Source organism: Dromiciops gliroides, chromosome 1 (assembly GCF_019393635.1).
Source record: "Dromiciops gliroides isolate mDroGli1 chromosome 1, mDroGli1.pri, whole genome shotgun sequence".
NCBI classification, from domain to species: domain Eukaryota; kingdom Metazoa; phylum Chordata; class Mammalia; order Microbiotheria; family Microbiotheriidae; genus Dromiciops; species Dromiciops gliroides.
The window spans coordinates 30,630,399-30,651,701 of NC_057861.1; the positions used below are offsets into that span (position 1 = coordinate 30,630,399).

The following is a 21,303-nucleotide window of genomic DNA, read 5'->3' on the forward strand; positions in this document are numbered from 1 at the left end:
GCGAGACTGAGCGCCAGTCTCTTCCTTCCTCCTCCCACTAGCCCGCGTCACTTCCTGACTCCTGGTCTTGCCCTCAAAGACCTTCCCTTCATGGGCAGAACTCCTCTACAGTAAGTATCCAGCAGGTGGCGTTATTCCAATCGTTACAATACCTACCCCCATGTCCATTAGGGCATGGGACCCAGAAGCCAAAGCAAACCTATACAGATACATCCACCCCAACATAAAAACAGAGACAGAGGGTGACTTAGAGTCCAGTACAACCCCTTCATTTTGTAAATGAGGAAACAGGCCCCAGGAGTAAAGTGACTCACCCAAGGTCACACATATCCCAAGCAGGTCACTGCTTGAACCCACGTCTTCTGAATCTAAATTTGGAGGGTTTTCCCTTAACCTCTGACCAAGGCACAAACACAACCACAAGAACCACAGAAATACAGAAAGTGCTTTAAACTTTATTAACTCTCTGAGCCTCAGTTTCCTCATCCATTAAATGGGGATAATAGTAATATTTGTTTCATAGAGTTATTTTATCTTCTCCAATAGAATGTAAGCTCTGAGAGCAGGAAATGTTTCTTTTGTCGGGGGGCTTCGTGTGCCCCATCAATTAGCAAAATAATTCTCAATAGCGTTTGCTAACTGATTAACTGGTGGCTCAAATGCAATACCAAATAGAAAGCATTTTTTGAACTTTAAAGCTCTATTAATTTTCTGATATTATGAGAATGTTGATGATGAAGGAGGAGGAAGAGAAGGAGAAGGAGAAGAAGAAAAAGGAGAAGGAGAAGGAGAACCAGCATTTAGACACCGTTTTTGTTTTTAGGGTTTTGTTTGCAGGGCTATGGGGGTTAAGTGACTTGCCCAGGGTCACACAGCTAGTAAGTGTTAAGTGTCTGAGGCTGGATCTGAACTCAGGTACTCCTGAATCCAGGGTCGGTACTTTACCACTGCACCACCTAGCTGCCCCCTAGACACCACTTTTAAGGTCTGCAAAGTGCTTTACACTAATTTTTTCACATGGTCCTTAACAACAACCCTGGGAAGGCAGGTGCTATCATTATCCCCATTTTATTTTTATTTTAATTTATTTATTTTTGGTGAGGCAATGGGGGTTAAGTGACTTGCCCAGGGTCACACAGCTAGTAAGTGTTAAGTGTCTGAGGCTGCATTTGAACTCAGGTCCTCCTGAATCCAGGGCTGGTGCTTTATCCACTGCGCCATCTAGCTGCCCCTATTATCCCAATTTTACAGATGAGGAAACTGAGGAAGACAGGACGAGTGACTTTCCTAGGGTAATACAACTAGGAAGTATCTACAGATCTGAACTAAGGTCTTCCTAACTCCAGGCCCAGCATGAATTCTGGGTTTAAAGGACTCAAAGTCCAGCAGTCTATTCACTGGGCCACGTAGGCACCTCTTTACCATTACTATTAGATTAGATTCCATTATTGTAATTCTCATCTCCCTTGAGTCTTTTTTTTGGTGAGGCAATTGGGGTTAAGTGACTTACTCAGGGTCACACAGTTAGTAAGTGTTAAGTGTCTGAGGCCAAATTTGAACTCAGGTACTCCTGACTCCAGTGCCGGTGCTCTATCTACTGCGCCACCTAGCTGCCCATCCCTTTGAGTCTTTAGAACCAGAGGCAACTAGGTGGCAAGTGGATAAGAGTCCTGGGGTCTGTAGTCTGGAACATCTGAGTTCAACTCCAACCTGAGAAACCTATTAGCTATTGTGGCCTTAGGCAAGTCACTTGAGCTGTCTGCCTCAGTTTCCTTATCTGCAAAATAGGGATGATAATAATAATAAAATAATAATAATAATAAGCATCTACCTCCCAGGTTTCTTGCTGGGGATCAAATGAGATAATAACTCTAAAGTGATTTGCAAATTTTCAAGCACCATATACATGCTAGCTATCATTGGTCCCATTTTATAGATAAGCAATCAGAAGCTCTGGAAAGTCATGGGGCTCACCCAGGGGCAGCTAGGTGGTGCAGTGGATAAAGCACTGGCCCTGGATTCAGGAGGACCCGAGTTCAAATCTGACCTCAGACACTTGACGCTTACTAGCTGTGTGACCTTGGGCAAGTCACTTAACCCTCATTGCCCCGTGCGCCTCCCCCCCCCCCAACAAAAAGAATCACAGGTAGGATTTGATCCCAGGCCTTGATGACTCATGGGACCAGCATTCTAAGACAACCTCAAGCTGCCTCTGGAAACATCCCCTTTACAAAATTCTTCTATCCCTATGTAAAGTCGGCTGTCATCAGAAAGTTAGGGCAACTGCCCCATTAAGGGTAAGGGTCCCTGTCCTGGAGTTAGAAGCAGAGATGGAAGCAATGAAGTCTAGTCCAGCCCTTTAGTTTTACAGATGACAAAACAGGACTTGAAAGGTAAGGTGACTTACCCAAAGTCACATAAGTATTAAGCAGCAACATTTGAACTCAGGTCCTCAGACTCAAAAGCCTTTGGCCATGCTTTCCCTAGTACTATGAGAACTCTGAGTTATAGGATCCCGATCTCTTCCCCCAGACCCCTGGATCTCCTCTGATCAGTCCCAGGGACTGGACCAAAGCATAAGGCCACCCTCCATTGCTTGAGGTGGGGCCGGGGTGTGGGGGGACTCCTTTCGGGCCAAAAAATGATCTATAACCTGTGTGGAGGAGGGGAATACAGAGAGAAGGAAAAGAAGATCATAAGATTAAGAGCTGGAAGGGCCTGGAGAGATCATCTCATTCAATTTTTACAGATAAGGAAACTGAGGCTAAGAGTTGAAGCATCTTACTCAGGGTCACACAGCTTGAAGGCATTCACAGATTTAGAACCAGAAGGGACCCTGGAGACCATCTAATCCCTCATTTCACAGGTGAGGAAACTGAGGCCTCACATGGAGAAAATGACCTGACCTAGGCGATGTGGGCAGGCAGTGACTGGAACCAAGCCAGGGCTGGAACCAGCAACTGTAAGCTCCAAATCCTTTGGATAGGGATTTGTGAGGGGACCCTGGCTGGAGTCAGGGAGAACCTTCTCCCATGCACTCACCTTCTTGCCCCGGAAGACGTGGTACCAGACGGATGTCCCTCCAAAATCAATGTGGAAGTCCGTGAAGCAGCCTTTGACGCTCATCAGACAATACCTGCAGGCAGTCACAGAGGAGGAAGAGAAGAGGAACCCTGAGAGGCCAGGTTCACACCCAAAGGCACCTCCCTTACCTATGACACAGGGGAATTCTAGGGGCTACAGAAACACCCAGCTCCCGTAGGCAATCCCCTTGGGGGAAGTCCCTGAGGTCGGTGACACAGCCAGACTGTGCCTAGCTGCCCCTCCTGGCTGAGAAGAGAGCCTTGTTTTCCATGGACTGCTACCAAAGCATAGGCTACTTCTTGTAGCTTCATCTCCCCATCTCCTGCCTCCACTCCCAGCACTCTGCCCAGCCCACCTGCAGCTAGTTACAGGCACCAGGGCCGGCGGGGCCCAGTGATCAGCTGCCCGCTTGGCCTCTGCATCCCTGACACCCGAGCAACCCCCTCATTCATTCATTTATCCACCCAACATCTCCTGAATACCCACAGTGAACCAAAGAGGAGACAAGCTACTCAGGTCCCTTCTCTACCCTCAAGGAGCTCCGGGTCTCCAAAGGGGAGGGAGACAAAAGCTGGGTAACAAAGGGGACGAGAGCTATCACAGGGCAGTCCCTGGCAAGGGATAAATGAGGGCTGGGGATTGGGGGTGGCACAAAAGGTGGCAAGAAATGAATGGGCAGGGAGGGACCCAAAGTATAGGACTTAGAACCAGAATAGCCAGTCCAACCCCTTCACCTTACAGATGGAGACACTGAAGCCCACACTGATAATCAAGTGACTTGCCCAAGGTCATTCAGGGAAGCAGGAGACAGAGCCGGGGGTCCAAAGCTGGTACTCTCCTCCCCCAACACCCTTGCTTCAAGGCTATCCCAGGCAAAGCATTCTAGGAGGGACAAATGGTCCCCACTCATTCCACAACTGTAAAGTGGGAAAGAAAGGGGTGCCCACCTGGAGAGCACGCCCCCTCCTTCCAGGTCTGGAAGAACCACTGCCCTCCTGGGTGGGGGGCACAGGTTAAAAGGAAGAGCCTGGAAGAGCAGAAGCTAAGCGCTGTGGAGGGAGCCTGGGCTCCAGACCCCACAGGCCCCTCCCCAGCTGACCCACTGTCTAGAACAGGACGCCTCTTCACTGCATGCACCCCGCTAGATCACGGAGCCCGGGCACACACATGCACACACGCTTACCCCACTGACCTCTTTTCCTCGTTGCACATTCCTTTTCCATGGTCTGGGGAAGGGAAGGAGGGGGGGGCTTGGGGTAAGGGGGAGAGGGCAGGAGCACCTTCGGACCTGACTTGCTTCAGAGGAAGGATGGGGAGGGGGATGAGCTCAAGAGAAAGCGGGAGCGGGGAGCTTCCTCTCTTTCCCTTCCCTTCTCCCCCTTTCCACCCCACATTCAGGTAGAGGAGCATTTGGCAGTATGCAAACAGCGTGCCCCCAGTCCCTCCACCCCATAGGCTGCAGGGAACCTTAACCATGTGTCTGCAGGAGGCTAGCAAATCACAGGGCCTTCCCGTACATCAGAGCCTGGCTGCCTAGCAACCCCATCGGAGGGGTGTAGTTGACAGAACAGGGCTCAGTGCTGTCACCCAGGCAGGCGGCAGGCATTGGCGCTGCCTTTTTAAAAGTCCTTTTTAGCTGGACAAGCCTTGGCTGGCCGGTGAGCACCTTCTTCTGGGGACTGATGGGGGGTGTCTGCCCCCGCCTGCCCACCCAGCCTGGCCCAGCCCAGCCCAGCCAGCCCTCCAGGTGGGCTGCCCCTCCATCTCAACATAACTCTTCCTTTCTTCAAAGAGGGCAGAGAGCAGGGTGGTGGGGGCAGTATTTGGGAAGCTCTGAACCCACCACACCTCCAAGGACCAACTAGAATCTTCAATAGGCATCCTTTCAAAATATAAGTCCTTCCCATCCCCATCCCCCCTCAAATTATCTCCTCTTTTCTCCCTTTTAAAATCTTGGATTGGTTCCTACTGAACACAGATCTTGGTGGGAGGGAACCTCAGAACCCCGTTCTGGGAAAGAGACCCCCTTTCAGACTACTGTTACCCCCCCAAACTTGTTTTCTTTACTGAAACTGGTCTCAGGTGTTGAGAGAAAGCCAGGGAAGGAGCTGCTAAGGAAGTTGCCTCCCCTTCTACAAAGGATGGGCACCGGCCAATCTTTACCCTCCCCTGCACCCCCAAACACTCCTACTTCTAGAAAACCCAGGAGATCCAGTTCTCCCAAGTCTAACCTTAGCGCCCAAGACTTCCGCTCCCCCTCCAGCTGCCAACCAACAACTCAAGCTGAAAGTCAGTTGGGAAAAAGAGGCAGAAACTTCACCACAGTCCCCGGGGAGGAGGGATTCCCACTCTGGAAGAGAGAGAAGGCCAGAGACCGCCTCATCCCCGTAGGTCACAGGCTCCCGGCCCTGGCACGGCTTGAATCGCCAGCAGCCCCATAGACACCAATGTCCCCAGGGCTCCAGGTCCCCTTAGAGCCTCTCCCCTCCTCCCCACCCCCAAGCTGGACGATCCAACAATTGCATCACTCGAGGCTGTCAGGGAAAGAGAGCTGCTCTTGTCGGAACAAGGATGCTAGCTAAAAGGGGTGCTGGGAAGGGTGGCCCCTGCCATCTCTCCTGTCCTCTTCCCCCCCCCCCCCCCCTTCTCCTGGCTGCATGGCTTCGGTAAGCTACGCCTTTGCACTGACCTCTGCTGCTTCCTCTTCCAAAGCACACCGCAGTCACATGGGCGCGCGGCTCTCTGCCACAGCCAACTAATCTCCCCCCCTCCCAAGCCTAGCCCCGGCCTGGGCTGGCCGGCTGCTCCTCCCTCGCCCACCCGTGGGCACAGACCGCACACATCCACACACGTCTGTCTATCTCTCTGGCTGGCTGGGTCTCCAGCCTCCAGACTGCTTAGCTTGGGCTTTTCCAGGGCCGGAGATGGGGACTACAATCCTCCTACAGTCACAACCCCGGGGTGGGGTGGGGGTACTGAACGACCCCCAACCCAGGGGGGAAAAAAAGGCAAAACAAAAACTAGTAAGTCGCAAACGGGACGCCTAGAGGGGTTCCACCACCCCCCTTCAACGAGCCCAAATAGGCCGGGAGCTCAGAGGGTCTGGGTACCGGAGGGCATCAACTTTGCAGTCCTCGATCAGGGTCCTCCCCCTGGAGGCAGGGAGAGCTCGAGTCCGTCCCGCCCCCTTCCCCCCGACTCGCCTACCCCACCCCCAAGCCCTAGGTGGTTTCACCCAGTCCTCCAACTTGAGAAAACTCCGCCTGCCCGCCTAGCTGGCAGTGGGGAGGATGGGTACTGTGGGCGTCCCCTCCAGGAGAGGTCCGGAGCCCGGACCGTGCCGGGGTGACCAGCAGGGAGGGCGCGCAGGCGCGTGCACACACACACACATACATACATACATACATACATATATACATACATACACACGCACACACAAACATCAGCCTCTCCACCACCACCCCCAACACACACTCGAGCAGTTCCAGCCCACACAAAGCGGGGACACACACACACACTCACTCTCTCTCACACCCCTCGATCTGCGCACAGAGGCGGGCTAATACACCAGCTCACAGCCACCGCCTCCTCCTCCTCCTCCCCCTCCGGGGCACAAGCTGAAGACCAACCCACAACACTCAACCAGGAATCCACAAAACCCGCGCACACCCCCACGCAGGCACCTACAACGCTCAGGGGTGGGGGGCTACCCAAGCCGAGTCCCTCCCCGGCCCTGCCCGCGCCACGCCAAGCCGCCCTCTCGGTCGCTCGCTGGGGTTACCCCGGCCTCCGCGGCCCGGCCCGGCCCCAGCTGCCAGGCCCAGGTGGCCAAGTGAGCCCAGGCAATCCCGGTCTTCCGTCCCCGCCGGGCCGGCTTCCTTCCTTCCTCCCCGGAGCTGGGGGCTAGCTGGTTGCGCTCATCCCCGCGCTGAAACTGAACACCAGCCGAGCTGAGCCGAAGCCCGGGCGGGAGGCGGGCGGGCGGGCGGGCGGGTGGCTGGCTGCAAGGGGGGGACTCGGTAGCGGTGGCGGCGGCGCCCAGCCCCAGCGAGCAGCAGGGGACGCCGCCGCCCACAGCTCGCCCGGCCTGGGAGGGGAGGGGACGCGAGAGGGGGCAGTTTCACTCATTCTCCCAGACCCCCTCCCTCAGCTTCTTCAGAAGGGAACCCCTCCTGCCCTGGCCCATGCACCCGGTGGGGGGGGGGGGCGGGGCACCGAAGACCGACGAGGGTCCGGGTGGCTCTCACAAAAGTACATCCTTCTCCGAGGTTGGATGCCCCTAGCCCCTAAATGGGACTGGGGGAAGCGTCCCAACCACTAATCGGGGAAGGGGGTTGGGACACATGTGGGAGTGAACATAGGCTAGGGGATCCCCTGGAGGGGATCGAAATCTGAGGAGGGGCCAGGCAGGAAGCTCTGGAAAAGACTGGAGTGGAAAGAGCATGGGGTCCGGGAAGCCCATTCTAAGAGCCCAGAATCTGGGAAGCTGGAAGGGAATAACTGGTCATCCAGCCCCACTACACTCATTTTACAGAGGAGGAATAAAAGGACACTCTGAGGGGACAAGCAACTGCCCTAAGGTCAAGTGGAGGGGCAGAGATTTGAACTCAGGCCCTGTGACTCCCAAGTTCATCCTTCTTCCCATTTCCCCAGTTTACTTCTAAGTGACCTTGGACAAGTCACTTCCCTCTCAGGGACCAAGTCTTCAAAAGGAAAGGCTCACTGGGACTGTTCCAATAGTCTAGGAATCCTCCAGGAGAGCCTTGAATTTCCCCAGGGGACAGGACAGCCCTTGGTTACTTTAAAAGTTGAAAAGGACCTTAGAAGTTATGTAGTCCCAAACCCAAGCCTCAGTGCTTACCTGGAGGGGAGGGGCAGGGCCAGACCAAGATGACCCCCAAGATCCAGCCCAGGTCTCCCGACTTGGGGCAGGGTCTCCTTTCCCCTCTACCACAAGTGACCCCTGACCCACTAAGAGTTAACTCCACACTAAACACCCCACTCCTTGACTTGGGAGAAAACTTATATAGATGCCCTCCAGCCAAGGTCAGAAGCTGAATTCAAGATGAGGTCAGTGAAGGTAGGCCATGGCCCACCCCACCCTTCTCCCATCATCTTGAAATGTATTTTTTCTTTAGCAAAAAAAAAACGAGAAAAACCCCAACAACCCACAACCAGAGAGCCTGGGGAAAAGACCTATACAATAAAAAGAAGTTTGACTAATTGATCTCTACGGGTTCTAGCTTGAAAAGTCTATAAGCTTAAGTAACAAAAGGAGGCAGATTTTGGCTCTGGAAATCTTAAGTTCTAAAAGTTCTATCTAATAAGTGAACTAACCCATGGCATCACCATCATCTACTGTGCCCCACAAATAGAAAGAGCCTGAGACTTGGAAGTCAGAAAACATGGGTTTGAAAAAGTCCAAGGACCAAGTTTGGTCTCAGAGAGAAAAGCTAAGAAAAATAAATGCACCTCCGTCCCTTCTTTGCAGAGGTGGGGGAATAGGGCTGTGCAATGCTGCATACATTGCCATCCCCTGCTGATGGTACTGATCAATTTTTGTTGAATCGTTTCCTTTTTCTGTCTTTGTTATAAGAGATGACCAACCCCTCTGAGGGAAAGGGGATAGGTTAAGAAATGAAAATTTATGGGGAAGTAAAAATCAATAAAAATCAGGGAAAAAAGTGAGTTCTTATTTACATACATTCCCCACCTCTTCCACCTTTGAGAGTCCTAAGACTCAGCTCAGGTGCTATCTCCTATGGGAAGGCTTTTTTCTGACTCCATTCATGCTTGGGGCAAGTTATCTCTTCATTCCTCTTTCCCTTCTCAAATGATCACACAAATATTTATCCATGTACATTTTATATTTCCTCTCAAGGAAGTATGTGAAGTCCAGGGTGGTAGGAACTAGTTTGTCTATGTCCCCTAAATGCTAGAGGGATTGAATGACTAGTCACGTGACCTTGGAAAAGTCCCTTCTCTGGACCTCAGCTTCCCAATCTGTTAAATAACAGAGTGCCTAGAAAATCCATCCATTCTCAAACTGTCTGATCTCCAAACCCCTTTCCACTCTTAAAATTACTCAGGAATCCCCAAAGTGAGTTATATCTATGAATATTTAACTGTATTTGGAAACTAAAATGTGTTAGTATGATTATGAAAAGTGCTGACCTTGTAGACCCCCTAGCCCCCAGGACCACTGACCTGGATATAGCCTCAAGAGTCTTTCTGAATCTATAGCCTGTATCTCTTTTTTCCTTTTCTCCCAAACCCTGTGATTGATTTGAGATCCCCCCCCACCCCCACTAATTCCCAGCATGAATTTCCTGGAGAAAGGTCATGGTTATAATTTTAAAGAGCTGAAGGGCAGCTAGGTGATGAAGTGGATGAGGCACCAGCCCTGGATTCAGGAGGACCTGAGTTCAACTCCTGCCTCAAACACTTGACAACTAGCTGTGTGACCCTGGGCAAGTCACTTAACCCTCACTGGGGGGGGGGAGCGGTGCCTCTGACTGAGGGCCAATGAGCCCAAGCTCAAAGTTGTGGTAAGTAGAAGAGGATTTGAATCCTAGTCCCCTGAGGCATTTTTTCTCTCTCTCACAGAGATACACACACGCGCAGGCACACACAGGCACACCCCACCCCCGCACTAGTGGTTCTGCTCGGCTTGTTCTCTTTACTTCATCCACGGTAGCTCCTCTGTAGCACCACTAGGGGGCAGAGGGCCTAGCAGTTTTCGGAATGGATTCTTTAACCAAACAATACTTCCTTATTCCCTTCCCTATTCTCTGGCCACCTGCCCATTGGCTTTCCAGCCTTCCAGGGAATTTACCGACCACAGAGAGAGAGGAGTCTGCCCGATTCGAGGCAGGCAAAACGCCTCGTTTCTGGTCTGTGCTTCAACCCCCGCCCTCCAATCCTTTTACCGATCGGTTCGTTTATTGAGGCCCTCAATTTAGCCACCTGGAAAATTGAAGCAATGAACCCTGCCCTTTCTACCTCAAAGGTCTATAAAGAAAACTCTTCTTTTGGTGAGAATCACAGGGCAGAATGGAGGTGAAAGGACTCTGGCACTAAGGAGAGCCAGGCACCAGACTGTTATTTCTTTCCCATTACAGTTTTTTGGGGTTTTTTTTTTTTGGTGGGGCAATCAGGGACTTTAAGTGACTTGCCCAGGGTCACACAGCTAGTAAGTGTCAATTATCTGAGGTCGGATTTGAACTCAGGTCCTTCTGAATTCAGGGCCGGTGCTTTATCCACTGCACCACCTAGCTGCCCCAGACTGTTATTTCTTTTTTGTTTTGGTTTTGGGTTTTTTTTGCGGGGCAAAGGGGGTTAAGTGACTTGCCCAGGGTTACACAGCTAGTAAGTGTCAAGTGTCTGAGGCTGGATTTGAACTCAGGTACTCCTGAATCCAGGGCCAGTACTTTATCCACTGCACCACCTAGCCGCCCCCCAGACTGTTATTTCTTGAGGAGGGGAAATGTTAGCTCTTGGGAGGCAAGGGACTGCCTCCCCCTCTATCTTTTTTATTTTTTGTTTTGTTTTTTTGGTGAGGCAATTGGGGTTAAGTGACTTGCCCAGGGTCACACAGCTAGTAAGTGTTAAGTGTCTGGGGCCAGATTTGAACTCAGGTCCTCCTGAATCCAGGGCGGTGCTCTATCCACTGCGCCACCCAGCTGCCCCCCTCCCCCTCTATCTTTATCCTAGGAGCACAGATTAAGGGTTAGAAGGGACCTCCAAGGTCGTCTAGTCCAACTCAGTCATTTTTCAGATGAGGAAAACTGAGGTCCAGGAATGTGAAACCCAAGATCACATGGGTATTAAGTTTCATCTCTATACATCCTAGCTACCCAGATTCCTTCAAGACTTGGTTCAAATCCCATCTCTGGCAGGAGGCCCTCTCCCAGGCCCACCTCTCTGAGTCCCCTGCCCCTGAGATTATCTCCCATTTACACAGGGTGTATCTTGGCCATACATGGATATAATAAAAATGTGAGCTCCTTAGGGGTAAGGACCCTACTTATTCCTATAAAATGGGTTTGATGAGACAGGTTATTTTTGGTGGGGAGCAGGTGTCTGGATGCACCTCTGATTTCATTGGTTATAAGTCCCAGGGAGGCAATTCTCTCCACCAATGTAGTTCTGCCACTGTTCTGTAACTTAACTCTCTAAAAAAAGTTGGGGGGGGCAGCTAGATGGCCTAGTGGATAGAGCACCGACCCTGGAGTCAGGAGTGCCTGAGTTCAGATCCAGCCTCAGACACTTGACACTTACTGGCTGTGTGACCTTGGGCAAGTCACTTAACCCCAATTGCCTCACTAAAAAAAAAAGGGGGGGGGCAGCTAGGTGGTGCAGTGGATAAAGCACCAGCCCTGGAGTCAGGAGTACCTGAGTTCAAATCCAACCTCAGACACTTAACACTTACTAGCTGTGTGACCCTGGGCAAGTCACTTAACCCCAATTGCCTCACACACAAAAAAAAATTGGGGGGGGAAGGGAGCAGCTAGGTGGCCCAGTGCATAGAGCACCAGCCCTAGAGTCCTGAGGACCTGAGTTCAAATCCAGCCTCAGGTACTTCCCAGCTATGTGACCCTGGGCAAGTTACTCAACCACAATTGTCTCAAAAAAAAAAAAAAAGCTACCTGAGGGGACTACGTGGTTAAGTGACTTACCTACAGTAACCCAGACAGTGTCAGGGTAGGATCCAGGTCTTCCTGACTCCAGACTGGCCCTCTATAGTACACTACCTCAACTAGGGCTAGGGTTGACAATTGGTATGGGGGAGTGGATGAATTCTTAAGAGTTAGTCTGAAAGTCTCATGTTCAACTGACTATGTGATTATAGGCAAATCACTAAATTTCAGACTGCCCCTCTGTAAAATGAGGTTCATCATACTTACACCCCCAATCTCAATGGATTATAAGGAGGAAGGCATTTTACATTCTAGTTGTTATCCCATTTTTCAGATAAGGAAACTGACCTGTCTGGGTCTCCCGACTCAAGTCCAGCACTAACCAATTCCCAGGGTGGTGATGGAAGTGCTATCACAGACACATCTCAGCAGATCCCAAGAGACAGAGAAATGCCAGGGGGAACAGCTAGTAAGTCCCAGTTCCTCCGGCTTCCTTCGAGACTCAGCTGAAATGTCATCTTCTCCAGGAGGTCTTTCCCAGCTCCACTTCCCCCCAGTCCCATCCCTCTGGGAACACTCAGTTCTTGAGGGATTGATTGTTGAATCTGTACATTTCATAAACCAATCTGGGACCTCTTTCAGAGGATGAGTAGGACCCTGGAAAAGTCACTTAACCACTCTGTATGAAGAGATACAAGGCAAAACAGCGCTGAGCTATATACATGTGGCCAGGTTCCCCTCACTTGGCATTTTCCTTCCTTCTACCAAGGAAAAGGGCAGCTAGGTGGTGCAGTGGATAAAGCATTGGCCCTGGAGTCAGGAGGACCCCAGTTCAAATCTGACCTCAGACACTTAGTAGCTGTGTGACCCTGGGCAAGTCACTTAACCCCAATTGCCTCAAACATCCAGGGCCATCTCCAGTCATCTTGATATATATCTTGCCACTAGACCCAGATGGCTCTGGAGGAGAGAGTGAGGTTGGTGACCTTCCGCAGACCTCCCTCACATAAATCCAATTCAGTGCAAGTCATGACATCACCTCCTGATGTCATGGTCCTCTTCTAGAACAAAGGACCAACAACCAAGGAGATCACAGGTCTGGTTAAAAAAATAATAATTAATCACCAACTATGTATGCTCAGGGCACACTGTGCATTATGCCAAATCCTGACTTTCCCTGTGCCTTCTTTAATTTTTTTTTCTTTGCTTGTTTTTCTGTGGTGCAATGAGGGCTAAGTGACTTTCCCAGGGTCACACAGCTAGTATCAAGTGTCTGAGGCTGGATTCGAACTCAGGGCCTCCTGACTCCAGAGCCAGTGTTCTAATCCACTGCGACACCTAGCTGCTCCCCCTGTGCCTTCTGCATGACAAATTATTTCTCTGTTCCTTGACACTTGCTATAAGGAAAGAATATGTTGGGGGAGGGGGTGCATGGAAGGTAATCAGAGGAAGTCAAGAGAAGGGTGAGGCTTTTTCCACAGCTCTTTTGTTAAGTCATTAAGCAGCAAGGCTCTTCAACTCCAACTCACCCCTCCTAAAGCATCCCCAAAAACCCAATATTAAAATTTACACACACACACATCACCCCACAAGAGAATACACAGCAAGATCCACCAACCAAGACTAGGAAAGAAACGGGCCTGATAAATATCCCGGGCTCAGAGTATGACAGTTTTAAAAACAGCTCATAAACTCTTTAATACTTTGCCAAGTACGTTCACAGGACAACGAGTGAGATGGAGAGTGTTCTGCCTATTTCACAGATGAGGAAACTGAGGTTCAGAACTGCTAAGTTACTTGCTCAATGACACACGGATAGTAAGTAGCAGAGCCAGGAACTTAAACTGACTCAAGGTATGGCCTTCTTGCCACAAAAAAAGATGCAGCCTTTTCAAGAAAACCATGCAATCTCCCTGGTTTCATTTTAACCATCACAGAACTCTGGAGGGAGGAGTTCCCTAAGTAGGAATCCCTCACCTCAGGGGAGGCGGGGTCCAGGCTAGGAGGGAGAGCTCAGCCAACCTGAAGACACCCCGCTCCATCCAGCATAAAAGCTGCCGCTTATATAGCGCTTAAAGGTTGGCAAAGCACTTTAAGCTGGGGCCTGCTTAGAATGGAGAGATGCTATTGTTATCCCATTTTCCAGATAAGGAAACTGAGGCAGAGGGCGGCTAAATAAAATGCCCAAGAGTCACACAGCTAGTGTCTGAGGTCCTATTCAGGTTATCAGACTCCAGGCCCCTCCCCAGCAATCTCCATTGCCCAAACTAGTCCTCTGATTTTGCATGAAGACCGCCAATGAGGGGGGAACCCACCGTCCCAAAGGCTCCACTTGGAGAACAATATGAGTTTTATAAAGAAGAAATGGGAATGGGGCAGCTAGGTGTCACAGTGGACAAAGCACCAGCCCTGGATTCAAGAGGACCCGAGTTCAAATTTGACTTCGGATCTCGACACATACTAGCTGTGTGACCCTGGGCAAGTCACTAAGGAGGAGGAGGAGGAGGAGGAGAAGGAGGAGGAGAAGGAGAAGGAGAAGGAGAAGGAGAAGGAGAAGGAGGAGAAGAAATGGGAGCCTTAGAGGAGGGAGGTGAGTCCCCTAAAAAACACAGACCGTAGGACCTGCCTCAGGCCAGAATTCTTTCTACTCTATTGAATTCTTAGAGACAGGGAACTACATGGGAGAAAAGAGCTAAACTAAGTCAAATCCCCTCTGACACACCTATGACCTTGGGCTAGGCCCATAAGGACCCTGGGCCTCAGTTTTTTCTTCTGAAAAATGGGCCTCCAAGTTCTCTTCCAGCTAGAGACTTCCGGATGCTGGGATGTGGGTTTCAATTCCCCACCCCACCCATGAAACTTATTACTTAACAGGACCTGGGGCAATGTTATTCAGCTCCCTGGGATTCCAAGTTCTTATCTCTTCCAGCTGCAGATATAGGATCCCATGACCTAAGCAAGAAGGCACTCAGCAGGGTGGAAGGTGATTGGGCCCAATGGGGAATTTTTCCTTTTAGGGGCAGAGGGAATAAACAAAACATACCATGCTCCTCCCTCCCACCATTTTTCTTTCTAGTTATCACAGCTAGGAAATTATCTCCAGTAGTATTAAGGTTCCACAGGATTCTTGGGTGCTCATGGTGGTCCCAACATTAAGAGGCGGTACTGGAGCAGCTAGATGGCGCAGTGGATAAAGCACCAGCTCTGGATTCAGGAGGTCCTGAGTTCAAATCCGACCTCAGACACTTGACACTTGCTAGCTGTGTGACCCTGGGCAAGTCACTTAATCCTCATTACCCCACCAAAAAAAACAAAAACAAAACCAAACAAAATTTAAAACAACAACAACAAAAGAGTCAGTACTTCTGGTCAAGAGAAAAGTGGGTGTCAAGATTAAAGTCTAGACTCTGTGGCTTCCTAGCTGTGACCCAGGGCAACTGCCCAGACTGTGCCTCAGTCTGCTGGTCTATAAAATGGGAAGAATCCATCCAGGAGACAGATGGGAAGAAAAGACACAATAAACTATAAAGTGGCCACCAAACCACCAGTTATTATGGTTTGTTCCAATAATCTCATGCTAAGTATGAGCTCTTTGAGGTCAGTCTTTAAAAAGAAGATCACAGAGGAAAAGGGCTTGGGAAAACCTTTTTAAAGTAGTGGTTTTCCATCTTGGTGATTCTGTTCCAAAGTAGAGAGCCCAGCATACTGGCTAGCACAGTGGGTTCTAACAACATACTGATGGGTCCACAGGATGGAGAGCTGGGAGGGGCCTTAGAACAGAGAATGTCAGGGCTGGGAGGGGCCTTAGAACAGGGAATGTCAGGGCTGAGAGGACCCTTAGAACAGGGGATGTCAGAGCTGGAAGGGGCTTTAGAACAAGGAATGTCAGGGTTAGGAGAGACCTTAGAACAGGGAATGTCAGGGCTGGGAGGGGCTTTAGAACAAGGAATGTCAGGGTTAGGAGAGACCTTAGAACAGGGGATGTCAGAGCTGGGAAGGGCTTTAGAACAAGGAATGTCAGGGTTAGGAGAGACCTTAGAACAGGGGATGTTAGAGCTGGGAGGGGCCTTAAGCCAAGCCAATAAGCATTTATTAAGAATGCTCTATGGTAAGGGATGGAGATAGAAAGAAAGAAAAGTAAAAATCAGTCTCTGCCCTTGAAGGGCTCACAATCTAATGGGGGTGACAATATGCAAACAATTCAGTACAAATAAGCTGGAGGTGATCTCTAAGGAGAGGACACTGAGTAAGCCTAGAACACAGAACATCAAACCTTCCAACAGAGAATAGCAAATGTGGGACATGAGAACAGAGAACGGCATACCTTGGAAGGCCTTTAAAACAGAATGCCAAGGCCAGGAGGGGACCTTAAAACACAGAATGTCAGAAAGACGAACATAATGACAATAATAATGTTAATGAAAACAACACCGAAAGATTTTGAGAATTCTGAACTGACATCATCAAGTAGACAGTGAAAGATACCTGTCTCCATCTCAGCAGAGAAGTGGTGAGCTATGGGAATAGAATGAGGCATACATTGTCCAACAGGCATAAAGCCTGTCTTTCTTAACTACACTTCTCTGATAAAAAGGAAATCTCTACTGGAGTCATCATTTTTTTTGTTTTGTTTTGTTTTTTGGTGAGGCAATTGGGGTTAAGTGACTTGCCCAGGGTCACGCAGGTAGTAAGTGTCAAGTGTCTGAGGTTGGATTTGAACTCAGGTCCCGACTCCAGGGCCGGTGCTCTATCCACTGCACCACCTAGCTGCCCCCAGTCATCATTAAAAAAAGCAACAATAAAGCTTACTTTAAATAAAAGTTTAGAATGAGATGGCAGCTTAGAACACAAAGGATCAGAAGAGTGGGGTTGGGGGGTGAGCTTAGAACTTAGAACTTCAGAGCTGGAAGGGGTCTTAGAACACAGAAGATCACAGTTAACAGGGACCTCACAAGAGAGAGGATCACCACTGGAAGGCATCTTAGAGCATAGACGGTCAAAGCTAGGAGGGACCATAGAAAACAATGTTAAGCTTAACAGGCATCCTTAGAAGTGACGGATATGGATTGGGAGAACCTGGGTTTGAATCTCTGATCTGCTACCTGATGTGGGTATTTAACCTCATTGGTAATTCAGTTTTCTTTCTTGTAAAATGAAAGCATTGAATCAGCTGATCTCTAAGGTCCCTAACAACTCTTACTTTAGAATAAGAGGGGGAGGGAAGGGAAGAAGTCTGTGTCAAGCTCCTGCTCAGTGCCAGGCACTACGTCAAAGCATTTTTCAAATAATATCTAATTCGCTTCTCACAACAAACCCGAGAGGTAAATTATTATCATCCCCATTTTACAGTTGAGGAAACTGAGGCAGAAAACATCTAAGTGACTTCCCATGGATCACACGGCGGTAAGTGTCGGAGGCCATATTTGAACTTAGATCTTCCCGACACCAGGTCCAGCGCTCTAGTTGCCTCTTGAGATAATATTTGTAGAAAAAAAAAAAGATAATATTTGTAAAGCACTTAGCAGTGCCTAGCACATACTAGACAAAATATGAATGCTAGCAATGGTGGTGGTGGTGGTGGTGGTGATGACGATGATGATTACAACAACTGTAAACTGGATGAGATTTTAGGCTCACAATCTAAATTTCCTCATTTTACAAAGAACTGAGGTCCAGAGAAATTCCGCCCAGATTCCCCTACCTTAGTTTCCTCTGCGATCCAGTGACACCGGCCTCTTGACTTGCTCCTCAGACAGGACACCCCCATCTCCCAAAATTGGACATTTTACTGGCTGTGGTTCTGCTCACTCCCTCCCATGCTTGAAATTCTCTCCCTCCTCATCTCAGACCCGGGTTTTCTTGGCTCCCTCCAAAGCCCAGCTAAAGTCACACCTTTGGTAAGAAACCTTTCCTGATGCCCCTTAATGCCAATGTCTTCTAATATCACTTTCACCTATCTAGCCATCTGCATGTCATTTCTCACCATTAGACCATGAACTTCTGGAGAAAGGAGACAGCGAGGTTTGTTTTTTGGCTTTTCTCATTATTGCCAGCACCCAACACAGTGCCTAGCACATGAATAATCCTCCATGAACACTCATTGACTCGACTACTTAGCAGTGGATAAGAATTCCAAGAAGTCCTGAGCTGAAATCCAGCCTCGGATACCCACTTACTGTGTGACCCTGGGCAAGTCACTTCACTTTTGTAAAATGGGGTCAGTAAGAGCACCTGCCTGCCAGGATGGTTGTGAGAAGCAAATGAAATATAATTTGTAAAGGGCTTAGCACGTGGTACGCCCCACATAAATGCTAGCTATTATTACTGTTATTATTTATGAACAAAATCCTTAGCAATCTCAGCCCTCCCTCCAAAGTCCAGTCTTTTTTTTTTTTTTTTACCTGTCCAAAGGGACAGTTCTGTTTCTATTACAATCTGAGTACCCATAAGGCACTGCCCTGGCCACCAGCTAGAGCTGAGGAATCTTTCTGTCCTCCAACACAATAGGCAGGTGAGAAGAGAATGAGATGTGGAAGAGTTGTGTGTCAGCTTAATTCAACCAGTTCTAGAAGAGTACCATTCCCTGCTCTTTAAAAGAATCTCAATCTCTCTCTCTCTCTCTCTCTCTCTCTCTCTCTCTCTCTCTCTCTGCAGGGCAATGAAGGTTAAGTGATTTGCCCAGGGTCACACAGCTAGTAAATGTCAAGTGCCCGAGGATGAATTTGAACTCAGGTCCTCCTGAATCCAGGGTCGGTGCTTTACCTACTGCAGCACCACCTAGCTGCCCCAAGAATCCCACTCTCAAAGCATTTGGGGGGGAAGCAAAGGACACATTCTATAACTGGAGCATCCATCCCCATCATTTTTTTTGGTGAGGCAACTGGGGTTAAGTGACTTGCCCAGGGTCACACAGCTAGTAAGTGTTAAGTGTTTGAGGCTGGATTAGAACTTAGGTCCTCCTGAATCCACGGCCAGTGCTCTATCCACTCCACCATCTAGCTGCCCCCATCCCCATCATTTTTCTTCTGTGTGAACCAAGATTGGGCAGGGTGCTTGGTTTGTCTGATGTGGGGTGTGCCTGCCTGGAGCTGGGCACATGATGGCATTTGCAGAAAGTGATTTAAGCTCAAATATCTCTTAAAATCACACATGTAGAGAAAGACATTGAAGCCACTGGGAAAGGAAATGGCTGGTTCAAGGTCATGATCACATGCCCACCAATGGGAGAAGAGGCTTGGATTCCAAATGCCCTTTCCCACTGGTCTTATCTCTGGCTCCTACTCTGACCCCAGCATGAAGCCTTGGATCTAAGGGGAGAAAAAGGGGGGGAAAGAAAAGCAAGCAAGGAAGTGGGAGGCAGGTCCAGAGGCTCACGTCCACCAAGGTGGCACCCCTCAGGCATATTCACTGCAAACTGGGCTTTAATGAGAAACAAAGCTGGTGGGGCCGACTCTTCTGGGGAAAGAACTTCCATGTTATTCCTGACAGGGTAAAGGGCTATTCTACCCACTACAAGGATGGGAAAAGAGAGGCCAAGGAAAGACCAGGTCCCTTACCTGGGATGTGGCACAGACGATGGCAACAGTGGTCTCACCTCTGCCTCTCTCTCTAAGTATGTTACCCAGTTCACACAGCTACGAAGTGGCTCAGGCAAGATCTGATTTCAAATGAGGCCAAGGTGGCAGTCTACCCACTACAACATGCTGCCTGGCACCATGTTATCTGGAGAAGGAGCTATTTTTCCTTTTATTGCTGTGTCCTATAGTGTGCTAGCACCTACTATGGTGACTGGCATACAGCATACAGCAGGTGCTTACTAAATGTTTGCAGGATCATGATGATCTCCAGTCCAACTGTGTTCTCCCTACTCAAGATCAAGGTCAGGGAGTTTGGGGACACTTGGGAGAATCCCCAAGGAAGGGTTTGAAGTGTCACCTAAGAAACCCCTCTCCGCTCCTCAGCCCTCCCTTTAAATTGGGCATCTACACCCAGGCCCACACCACCATCCCCTGCCCTCTACCCCCAACCCTGAATGGCCTTACTTCTTAACCTTGGGGTACTTCATCTCTGCAATGAGATTGGTAGACTCCGTCTGCTTCTCTTTCAGGTGCTGGGGCCACATGTTGTCTACCCAGTCCACCAAGTCGATCTGAAAGCCACATAACCACGGACCCGTCAGGGCAGCTGCTCCCTGGCTTGGCTCAGCCTGGCCTGGAGGCCCCTTCCTTCTGTCTCTGCCAGGGTCAGAGCAATTCTAAAGACCATGCGCTGCTTTCTCCTCTCCGCTTCTGGGAATTCCAAGCTGCGGTTAAGGCTGGGCTCAACTACCAACTCCTATGGGAGGGCTTCCCTGATCTCCTTACCTGTGTGAGCGCTCCTTCCTCTGCAAGTTATCACATCTATACCCTCTGTTTACATGTTGTATCTCCCCACCACCCCATTCTCGTAGTAGAACAGAAATACCTCTAGGAGCGCCTGGAACACAGTAGGCACTTTACAGATGATGGTTAGATTAGTTTGGTTTAGTTGGATGAGATGAATGATATGGGCTTGATTGGAGTGGAGCTTATTTGAATTGGGTTGAGTTGGGTTGGCTTGGACTGGACCGGGTGGGTTTGAAAAGTGTCAAACTGAATTGGATCAGATTATGATGAATTGGGTTGGGTTGAGTTGAGTTGGACCATGGGCCCTAGATGCTGTGGACCTTGGGCTCCAAGGAGGAGCACAGAGAGACTCCCTAATATCTCCCTGGTTTGATATAAGCCCTCTGCAACACACCCCGTCCAACTCCAGAGTTGAACCATCCCTTCTTTTCCCCAGGACAGCTCCCGGAGCCAGGATCTAGTCAAGGTGTTAGCAATGCCAACCTTGCCTCCTCCCTAGTATTCCCCAGTCTTCTTCCTCCAATCTCAATCACCATTTAAGCCAATGATATAAGAACGGCAGCATGGAGCAATGAATGGAATGAGTATTGGATCTGAAGGAAGCTAGGTTCAAAAACTACCTGTGTCACCTTGGGTAAGTCACTAACCCTCTTTGGAGGTTAATTTCTCCTTTAGGAAAGGAGGGGAGTAGGAGAGACTAGATGACCTCTAAGTTCCCTTCTAACTCTGTATCTACCACAATCCCATGATTCCCCAGTTCATTGCAAAGTCCATACTGACACACGGTCAGCAAGGAGAGTGGAGATGGGTGTGGGGCGGGGGAGGGGGGGGGAGGAAGGGAGGGATCAACAGTCTTTACCACATTGGGCCGCTTGACCAGGTTCTCCAGCTTGGTGTGGCTGAACTCGAGGCTGATGACATTGTATAATTTCTCCCGCTGGCTTTCAGGCATCTCATAGTAGCGCACGAACTGGGACATACTCATCTCTGTGCCCTTCTGGCTGTTGACATCCATCACATCCACCAGTCGCCGGCTCCCTGGTGGCAAAATCCATACACAGGCACCCCGAGCTGACTCAGGACTCAAAGAGACATGCTTTCCCCAACCTAACCATACTCATCCATCCAAGGGACTCTGAACACGAGCTGTCTTTTGCCTTTCTCTGTGTGCCCCGCACTTACCACTGTGCTTGGCA

At 49.7% G+C, this 21,303-nt stretch overlaps 1 protein-coding gene across 1 annotated transcript in view; it reads right to left on the bottom strand.

Moving 5' to 3' along the window:
• The window catches only part of KDM2B (lysine demethylase 2B), a 153,210-nt gene that overhangs the window by 94,661 nt on the left and 37,246 nt on the right, over positions 1-21,303 (bottom strand). The window contains 3 exon segments of the mRNA XM_043976047.1: positions 3,043-3,136; positions 19,766-19,872; positions 20,967-21,145. Coding sequence (XP_043831982.1) covers positions 3,043-3,136; positions 19,766-19,872; positions 20,967-21,145 — 380 coding nt within the window.